This window comes from Belonocnema kinseyi, chromosome 5, assembly GCF_010883055.1.
Source record: "Belonocnema kinseyi isolate 2016_QV_RU_SX_M_011 chromosome 5, B_treatae_v1, whole genome shotgun sequence".
Lineage (NCBI taxonomy): Eukaryota > Metazoa > Arthropoda > Insecta > Hymenoptera > Cynipidae > Belonocnema > Belonocnema kinseyi.
Window position 1 is genome coordinate 52,219,132 of NC_046661.1, and position 10,767 is coordinate 52,229,898.

At 31.8% G+C, this 10,767-nt stretch overlaps 1 protein-coding gene across 2 annotated transcripts in view; it reads left to right on the forward strand.

Moving 5' to 3' along the window:
• LOC117173218 overlaps positions 1 to 10,767 on the forward strand; it is a 26,210-nt gene that overhangs the window by 7,592 nt on the left and 7,851 nt on the right. Inside the window, exons 2-3 of one of the 2 annotated variants that reach the window (XM_033361671.1) lie at positions 8,052 to 8,404; positions 9,952 to 10,486. In XM_033361671.1, coding sequence (XP_033217562.1) covers positions 8,063 to 8,404; positions 9,952 to 10,486 — 877 coding nt within the window. In that variant the 5' untranslated portion in view covers positions 8,052 to 8,062. The remainder of the gene's footprint in view (positions 1 to 8,051; positions 8,405 to 9,951; positions 10,487 to 10,767) is intronic. The other variant, XM_033361672.1, reaches the window with a different exon arrangement.

Below are 10,767 nucleotides of genomic sequence, written 5' to 3' on the forward strand. Positions count from 1 at the left end.
TTCCTTAAAAGTTCCTCAAAATAAAAAAAATAAAATAGGTGAACGCAAAAATGTGCCCGGTAGTGTATATAACATATATAATCGTTTAAGCCTCAAGGCTGTGCATGAAGTTAGCGAGAAGACAAGGTTTCCTACATGAATTTGAAACGGACTATAGTATATTTAAAAGTTTGCAGTGCAGAATTAGATAACCAATAAAATTTGAATTTTTCGGGAGTGCAAAATAACAGTTTGTAAAATCAAAATCATCGTTAAAGATAAAGAGGCGTTCGCAGCCGACGTGCAGTGTTTCTGAATTGAGGCCAAAAAAGTATGATAAACAAAATTATCCAGTTCCGAGAAATAGAATGTGGAAGTTTTCAATTTCATAGTGATAGGAACATAACGTTGGATCAAGCTCGGTTGCGGATCTTGATAAAAAGTGTAATTTTCAGTTTAAAAAATAAATAAAAACTGACCCTTGAGATATTAAGCTGCTAAATTGTGAAAAAATTAGTGATATCAGAAAAATTTAACCACTCCGAGTACATCATTTAAGAATTTGGAAATTCAAATTTCATGGGGGAAATCATCTTTATAAAACTACTAAAAATCTATTTCTCTATTTTTAAAAATAATAAAACCTACTCTCGAGGTATAGGGAGGCTAAATAAGAAAAAACATGTTCAAACAAATATTATTCTTTACATTATCTTATTGTAACGTGCGATTTTCCGCTGAAAGGTATATAAAAACATGAAAAAGTTAAGTAAATGAACTTTATAAAAGTGGCTTTTTGTGGAAAATGAACATTCAAGGTTTAGGTTGGAATTTGATTTGTACTTCTGTGCTGATAAAAGTGCAAATAGTTTTATTCAAGGACTTTTTCTTTTAAGAAAGAAGTATTTTATTATTTTACTGTATTTAAAATTTTTCAAGAAAAGTAATATGGCAGAAAAAGTTTTAAAAAAATAGTTAAAAAAGAGAAGAAACTGAGAGACAGTATAGAGAATCTGTTCTGAGACAGTATAGAGAATCTGTTCTGAGACAGTATAGAGAATCTGTTCTGGTTTTGAATTGCCAATAATAACGGCCTAGTTAGCTTTCTAACTGCGTAGGTTGCGTAATATTTCAACACGGCCATTGTTTCTACATTCGGAGAGCCTGGAATGAAGCCGAAGGTCAGCATCAGAAGCGGGCTTAGATCGAAGTTTAGGGTCCCGCGGTTTAGAAACCCCTATAACTATTGGCCCGAGTAGTTGCTCAGTTCGCGGGGCGAGAGGCAGTTGCCACTCATGCCTGAAAAACACCAGAAACATAACGGAAATGCTCAATGCGCGGGTACTCATTCGCGCATATTGCGCAATATTATGTATCCCAATTGGAAACGGATCAGACAGCCTCAACTGTTTACATTCGGGCAGGCTCAATTGAGGATGGAGGTTACTTGCCTACAACGCTCAACTGTTTTTAAGTCGTGAAAATTACATTTAGGGGAAAATTGTCAAAAAAGTGCCCTCCTCCTTAATATTTTTATATAAACATACTATATTCATCAAGTACGTAGCTAGATACATACCCAATAGCCTTCTTGTTACTTGCACATGCTTTTTCAACAATGCAAGTAAATTAATAAAAATACAGAATAAAGTGGTTTTAGAACTATAGATTATAAATTCTTACTAATTTTGAAAGTCGTAAATCAATAGTTTGTGTTGATTTAAAACTGTAAGTAGTTGTTATTTCATATAGAAACTTTTCTAAGCTTTCAAATTGTAATGTGTTTAAAAAAAATAATTTGGATGTTATTTAAAAGCATAGTATAAAAACCAGCTGATACAGCTATCAGAAGGAGAAATTATATTTAATATTTCCTAAGCTTTTTTTGATTTTAGATCAACAACGCGAAATTCTTAAAAATATGTTGCTTCTTCGTTTTGTATCAACCCTGTCTGAATGAATAAACCGAAAGTATACGTTACAGCGAACCCTTATACTACATAGTGTGCCTTTCGTATCATGCAAAAAAATACTCAAAAAGAAAACAGCAAGCTGGACATTTAACTTGTTGCAATTCAGATTCTGCGTTAAATTTTCCATTAGAATGTCTCGGAGTAATTGCAATAGTTTTCTTGCAGCGTTAAAAAGTTTTTTAAATGTCATCATTCTTGTTGCAGGTGACTTCAAACGCATCCATAGTCGCTTGAGTAGTATGCTGCTACAGAAAGAAGATGCGCTTGAAGTCGCGTCAGCCTATATTAATGACAAGTTTACTCGATTCGCGGTACTACGAAATTCAGTACTGCGAACTCCCGCTATTGAGTACGTTCTTCCCCCGATAGTGAGAACGACGCTATAACCCCTTACCCTCTACTACTCATTTCTACATTTGATGATTTCATCAAATGTACAATTCACTGTAATTTTAATTTTAATTTATAATCAAATACATTCGATACTTACGGTGGAAAATTTTATATTTGTGATGTCTTTCAACATTTTCTCCGCTCTATTCACATTAATAATTTTAATAATAACGATTCAAATCGTCACTACAAACTGTCAGAATGGAAACAGTTGACATTTGAACATAGTAAATAGTAAATTATAATTATAATTATAATTATTATAATAAATTGAGGGCGGACCTGCGCTAAATGGTGACGGTACCGCGACTCGAGTGTATTGTATTTTTTTGATTTTTTAACGCTGCAAAAAAAAAAGACTATTGCAATTATCCCGTGACCTTCTCACGAAAAATTTAACGTAGAATCCGAATTGCATTAAATGAAAGGTTCATCTTACTGTTTTTTGTTTGTTTGAGTTTTTGTTGCAAGATACGAAAGGGATATTATGTGGATACTATAAAGGTACACTGTAACGCAGTGGTCGGCACGCTCTTGCCCTGGGCAGGGTAACCTGCCCTGGCTGCCCCGTGACCTACTCTCAGGGCAGTACCTGTGAGCTTGGCCAGACAACCCCTTTCCTCAGGAGTCCTTTGTTAGAAAATGGGACAAAAATGTGAGATTAAAAAATTCGTAATTTTGCGATCAGTGACTTAAAAGTAATATATTTGGAATCTACGTATAGTTCCGATTCCAAAGACATGTAACTTATTTATAAAGGTTGAAAGTTTGAGAAGTATTTAGTATTAAATTGACTGTCAATCTGATGTTTCTTGATTATAAACTCCTTCAAATTTTTAACTTTTGTAGGTAAGTAATATATTATTGGAATCGGAAAAATTCGTAGATGCTGATAATGCTATTTTCAAATCGCTAATTGAAAAATTAAAAGTTTTAAAATTTCCTTACTTTGACATTCCTGTAGATAAAAGACCCTTGCTGGTGTAAGCTGACTCGCACTAAGGTACATGAATAGACCGAAAATTAAGCAAAAAGTTTGCCGACCACTGCTGTAACGTATCCTTTCCGTTCATTAGGTCCGCTAATGAACAACTTTTTATAAACTAAATTTTACAACTTTCTATAAACTTTTACTTCTTTTTATAAATTTGAGCTTATTTTTACCTTTTTTTAATGCAAATTTCATTACTGACTTTAATTAATGCTTAGTTTACTCTTTGTAACGTCCCTCACAGCAATAGGATATACCGGGATATCCCATTTATCTCCCAGGTTGTCCCAAGGATATCCCTGGGTTACCCTGGATATCCGACGGGTTCTTCCTGGGATATCCTTGGGACAACTTGGGAGATAAATGGAATCAAATGGGATTTCAGGGTATATTCTATTGCTGTGAGGGGTATTTTTCATATATACAATAAGGTATACGCAAAGCATTCAAAGTTCCTCAGGCAATTAACATGGGGAGTAGTACCGGAAAATTTCAAATGCAGGTAATTTTTTTATATTTCATCGGAATCTTTGGCTCTGTATAATTAGGATCTTTAGAATGTCTTAAGAAATGTATCTGCAAGAAATTTTTATTTCAAAATTTACAAAATAGTGGGCTACTAAATTTGCATCAAAATTACAATTTCCACAATTAATAACAAAATCCTGTAAAATTCTTACAAGATGTAGATTTATTTATTAGTAGGCACATGATGACAGTTGAAAACCAACATTTTGAAAAAATTCAAGATCGCCACCCAATTTTTTTTTAATTCATTATTTCTTTGTTTCCCGATGAAAACTTTTTGGTTGTCAATTAAAAGGCTATATATGATTGTTAACAAAAATAATTTGTAATGCATGAAAGTCAAAATTTTTAAATCACTTGTATTGTTACAAACTGTAAGGTTGGAAGCAGATCTCGAAATTTTCACTAAACTAAAAATGGCGCCTCATCACTTTTTTCAAAAAGTTACATTTTTTAATTTAAATAAAATATGTAATAGTCAGAAATGTTGATTTTTTGTTATTTTATTAGCCAACTTTAAACTATAAAAAAATGTTTAGTTTTGAGAATCACTAAATCCTTTGCGTAACTATATTTCCTATTTTGTTTAAATTTGTAAAAATTATGTAACTTTTCGAAAATAGTAATAAGGCGCGATTTTTACTTTAGTGACAATTTTATGATCTACTTTCAACTAGAGATTCTCAAGGGAGAGTTGAGACACTGAGTACTTTAAATCTGATTGGCGCTGCTGTACTGGAACTAGTTAAACTTTTGAGTTTTGATTAGTGGTGTCAGAACGTGGCTATCTCTGGCATGCGCAGTAGCTATTCCTGTGTATTTTTAGGTTATGTAATGCCATGTGTTAATTTAAAAATAACAGAAAAATACTATTGCACATGCCAGAGATATCTGCGTTTTGACACCACTGAAAAGTTTTGATTGGCATGAGTTGGCGCTATTTTCAAATCAAAAATTTATTTTCAAGAGGATTTAATACAGAGTAGAGACAACACTCAAACAATAACATTATAAATTATTGGGAAGGTTAGTTATTAAAGTTAGAGAAAAATAATATTCACTTTGAAACACATATACTTCAAAATTTTCATAAACAAAAGAATTAATATAAAAGGAAACTAAACCTTTCGCGCCCCATGAAAATAATAAAGTTCCGGTATAGCGGCGTCTATTGGTGGGGAAACGTTGCTCAACTCTCCCTACAGGATCTCTACTTTCAACCATACACTTTGTAACAATACAGCTGACTTATCTTTTGAATTTGAAGGTCTTTGGACGAAAATCATAGAAAAAATGAGTTTTTGAGTATTTCATAAGGCGCTAATTTAAATGTTTCAACATGTGGAATTTCATGCATTGCAAAATGTGTTTCTTTACAGTAATGCAGCCTTTTAATTGACACCTGAAAGGTTGTCATCGAGAAACAAAGAAGTAATTAGTAAAAAATGTGGACGGCCACCTTTAATTTTTTCAAAATTTTGAGTTTTAATTGTCGCTATGTGCTTTCTAATAAATAAATCTGTTAAATCTAATGAATTTATCTGCTATATCATCAGAAATTGTATCTTACCGATAGTAGAACAACCCTTCAAACCATGAAGGTAGAAAATCTACACAATATCGATCAAGTTAAGAATCTTCAATAACAGAAAATGCTTAACGTCTTAAGGCCATGTGATACTTACAGTTTCCCCGGCTTTTTTTCCACAAAAATGAAAATTTTTAAAAACTGAATTCGGAGATGCTATAAAATATCATAACGGACGTCCCCAGACTCTTTTTTGAGGGATAATAACAAAAAAATGTATTGTGCTAAATAAAAATTTTATGCATATGCATTATTTTGAGGTTTCGTCGTTTTTCATCTCTACCTTTCCGATAATCCGGAAATTATTGATGAAATAAACTTTTTTGATTGGCTGAAAACAAGGTTAGTTCCGGGAGATTAGTTACTATGTTCATTTGCAAGTCCAAAGTTTTCGGCCAAAAATATTGTGTAGTTTGGAAGTAACGCTCGGGTGAATTGTAACACACATAACCTCGAAATATACACGCACGTTAGCAATATCAAAAAAATTTTGATAAAAAAAAAACAAAAAAAGTGTGCGGAAACGTCCGTCAGCATGTTGGATAACATTTCCCAGATTTTGAAGGCAAAATATTACAAATTAATTAATCACATTTTGCTAAATTAAAACTTTTTTGAACTAACCCACAAAAAAAAGTGCGTGGGGACGTCCGTTAGCATGTTCGCTATCATTTCCCAAATTTTAAAGACAAAATATTTATTATTTTAGAAAAAAAGCCGGGGGAACCTAAAAATGGTAAAATCGATAAGTTTCTAAGTATCACATGCCCTTAATAAGACTAGATGGAAAATAATATTTTCAAATTAAAATTATTTCTTGAAAAAAAATCCTACTCCATCTTATTCACTCCATTTGGAATAATTGCTTGTATTATTAACACCTAGCTAAAAATTAGCGTTATTTTCTTGAATTAAGAGTTCTTATTCTGATCCCTCTAATAGCTTAATTGGAAAAGCACCTGATCGGAAATCAGAAGTTTTGTGGTTCGATTCCCAATGGAGTGAAGATGGAGTAGGACCTTTTTTTCGAGAAATAATTTTAAATTGTAATTTTTGTTTAAATTACGCTTTTTGTTTAAATTACACTGCAGTCTCGAAAGAAAAGTTCCCGTTATAGAGGACAAGGTGGTATAAGCAGGCGAGAGAGTGGCAGTACCATTGGCGGCTAATCGCTTTCAGACGAAGTGAAATCAGGTGCCTCAAAACAGTCTAGTGTGCAGAATTTATTTTTTGACCGGGAAATTTACAAATCTTTTGAAGAAAAATCGGTCCAAGTTTGATTTTAACAGCTTTTAAAATAATGAGTTGAATTGTTATCAGTTCCAATTATAATACCATTCACATTACAATGCGTAATTCGAAAATCTTTGAATAAAAAAAATTTCCATTTTTATTTTTGAGCTGACATGTTAATTCAAAGAATTTAATAATGCAGACTTAAGACTTGAACAATTAAAAATTAGATGCGTTCGAAGTTTAAAATTATCGATAAAAAAATTTATTATTTAACAGTTATTATTTATCAATATATTTACAAGTTCTGCACAAATTTCAAAAATAATTTTAAGGTAGACAAAATTTAAAACAACTTCTAGATTTCTCAAAATTTGGAAATAAAATTTGCAAGCTTTTCAAGGATGTCTTAAGTCTTTAAAATAAAAATAATTTAACTTTTCATTTACAAAGTGTTCAGTTAAAAAATTTAATCGTTCAATTTTCAACGTTTCCAGCTTAAAATTGCTTAAAATAATAAAATTTATAAAATTTTGATTTTCGTTGATTGATTCTTTAATTTAGAACATTGAAAATGATAACGTGGATTTAGACTTTTTAGAATTGAATCTAAATCATGAATTCATGATTCCGTCTTGAGTTGTTTAGTTTGTAGTTTATTTTTTATTATTTTAAATGGAAAAAATTTTAGCCTTAGAGTTCAAATTTTTTAATTTTATTGTCCGTGAGAAGTCTTTTTCGAACCGTGAAATTATTAAATAGCCATCCTGATATATGTACGAAGGAGATAAAGGGTACCCTCGAAACAGCTTCTATAGCGGGACTGCAGTGTACCTACATTTGAAATTTTACGGTACTTTTCCCAATGTTAATTGAATGAGAAACTTTGAGTGCTTTGAGCCACATGATAGTATTAACTGATTTCGCCCAAATTTGGTGAAGATCATTTTTTTGGTCAGTCCAATAAAATAGGTTGTTAGACCAAGATGCATCCAACATCGAAAAATAAGGACCACCGTAGTATACATACATTTTTAAGCAATGCATAACATTTATCAGTATCAAGTATTAAATACAATTATTTTTATAGTTTTTAAAGAAGATCCGTGTTAGGAAACTGGCTGCTTAAGACGAGAACCAATTGAAATATTTTTTTCAGCATCAAAATTGATTACCTTATGAACATTTTTTGAAGTTGTATGTATATGAACATTATAAAAGAAATAAGAAACTTTAATATTCGTAATTGATTTTATTTCTAAGGTTACTGACAATTGAGGATTTTTATGATAATGGAAGTCTTACTATCACATACCTGTTATATGTTTACAAAATATCGATACTTATAATTTTTTTTACTTCTAAGTAGAAATCAAGATGGCTGAAGACTCAATGTTTCACCTACGCTGGAACAATCACCTGCCAAACATGCTCTCAGTATTTAGGCATCTGTTTGAAAGTCAAACGCTCACAGATGTCACACTATGGCTAGATGGAGGAAAATCTACTGTAAAATGCCACAAAATAATTTTGGTCGCGAGCTCTTCCTTTTTCGAAGACATTTTTTCTAGTTTGCCTCAAAAAACACATCCTGATATCGTCCTGCCACAGGTGACGGTGTCTGACATGAGGCCTATTCTGGATTTTATTTATCGTGGGGAAATAAATGTAGCAGCAGAGGAATTGAAGAATCTGCTTACACTAGCAAATTTTTTAAAGGTACAATAAAACTCTTACTCACTGGTTAATCTTAAAAAAAACTTTTTCATCTTATATTTTAAAATTTGTCACATATTTCTTAAATTCGTCACTTTTTTCACCTATTTTGGAAATTCGTTGCCTCCTTTAAATTTTTTCAATTTACCAAGTAAAATTTTATCTAGCATTTTTATTTTTAAAACACGAATCTTTCCTATTTAATAACAAAAAGTTTGATACAGTTATAAATATTTAAATTTTATGAAGCAGATGACGCAGACTATCTATTTGTCGATCTTTAAAGTGTGGTATTATTAAATCTTATTCAGGAATTCAACTTTTCCGTATAGCATCTGATGGAACTAAGTTGTCTGTCTTTATTGAGCGAAAAATTCCTTTAAAAACTTTAAAATTAACAAAATGGTGACGATTTTTCGAAAATATTAAAAACCTTTGCACTTTTCTGTTCTCAATTTGTACTTTTGGTTTCTGCTGTTGTAAAGAAAACGTTACTAAAATTTTTCTCCTGAATGTATTTTTGGATGATAATCAAAAAAATATTTTAACGTGTACTTAATTTGTCCTTGATATTCTTTTTATTGTTCTTTTGTCAAAAAGTATCTTATTAACCACATTGTACAAAATTGGTTAAATAAGCGAGATAGAGAAAAGCATCAACAGATTATTTCTAGGTTTTTTGAAATAGGAATGATTAATTCGGAGAAACAAATTAGTATAAAGAAAAAAAGGAAATACCTGCACTAGTTAAAAAGTAATTCGTCATTAGCTTTAGGAGTTCAAATACACATAATTTTGTCAAAAATGAACTTCCGCGTTACGAAAATTCCGCCTGATTTAGAAAAAAAACTAAAAGTTCACATTTTTTGTTAACAAATCGCCAAAATACGTGTAGTTTCATTTCCTTTGAAATGATTCGAAGGGAATTTTTCATATTTAATAATTATAACGTCAAGGCCCCCACGAAAACATTTGTAGGAGACCGCTTTGAAAATAAAAAAGAACAGTATATGTAATACATAGTATTGTTCTATTTAAAACATGCCAATTTATAATTTGCTTATTAGTAAACAAATGTTGGAAATGAATTTAGAACTAAAAGCTGTATTTGTGAAATATATTGTTACTATCGCTCTCAAAAAACTGTAATATCATTAATACATTAAAATTCATTAGTTATAAAATAGTTCCATAACTGTAACACAATAGTTTCGAAACTGTAAAATTGCTATAACAGAATTGTGTTGTAACTTTAACATAACTTGTTACATAAATATTTCAAAAATCTAACCTTGTAGTTATATACTCGTTACATTGTATAATTTCTAAGGGTACCTTTTCATTGGGATGAATTTCGTAAAACAAAGTAACTTTTCTTTACGTCGAATTCTACGTTATTATTGGGTTTATGTCCATATATTTCACTAGCCACAAACTTACTAATAATGAAGATAAATACTCGATAAGAAAAAAAATTACTTCGTGTCAGGAATTTCATACCAATGATAAGGTTCCCTATGTACCAAAGTTTTAAACTCGATTTTTTTTAGGTAAAAGGACTCGTTACTGAGGGTAATGTGGAGGATTATGAAAAAGAAATCGATGCTGTTATTTCTCCAACTCCAGTGATGGGCAAAAGTACATCAAGTAGCACAGTCCGAAACAGCGATCACACCTCTGTTCAACACTCCACTGGTGGCTCTTACGAGGTTGACGAAAAAGCTCAGCCAAAGTTGCATAATTTGCCATTTTCCAATCCACTTTGGGAATACGCTGGCCATCCCCTCGATCCTGAATCGAACTTCGAATCAACAAAGAGCTCGATAAAAGAGGAACCTTCAACCGGAGAATCACCCATAATTCGGACTATGTTGTGTCAGAATCGACCGGATTATCCGGAGGGTGTACAAATTCGGCGATCGGATAGTTGCGACCGACCCTACCGCTATCACAGTAATGAATCAGCAAGCATAAAACGGAGACATAGTGCTGACTTTTTAAGAATGGATCACAATCCTTATGGGTCCATCATTAAGGATGAGGACGAAAGCAGTTCACAAGGGCAAAGTCGACATGCGCATCAAGGTAACTTAACATTTATTATTGCCAGAAATTAACATGGTTATGTAACAGCTACACGAAGTTGTAAAGATGTTATATAATACTTATACTATTGTTTTTGTATAGCTCTTAATCAGTAGTTGCATCAATCTTTTGCGACATTAATATATGTCGTGGGCATCTATGTGGGAAACCATATGTTATCCTTTATGAGTTCCTGTCTCAAATTACGATCTATGATAGGAATATAGGATAGGCATCTTAAATACGGTGGCGAGTACATACCTCATAGGTTGTGTGAATTG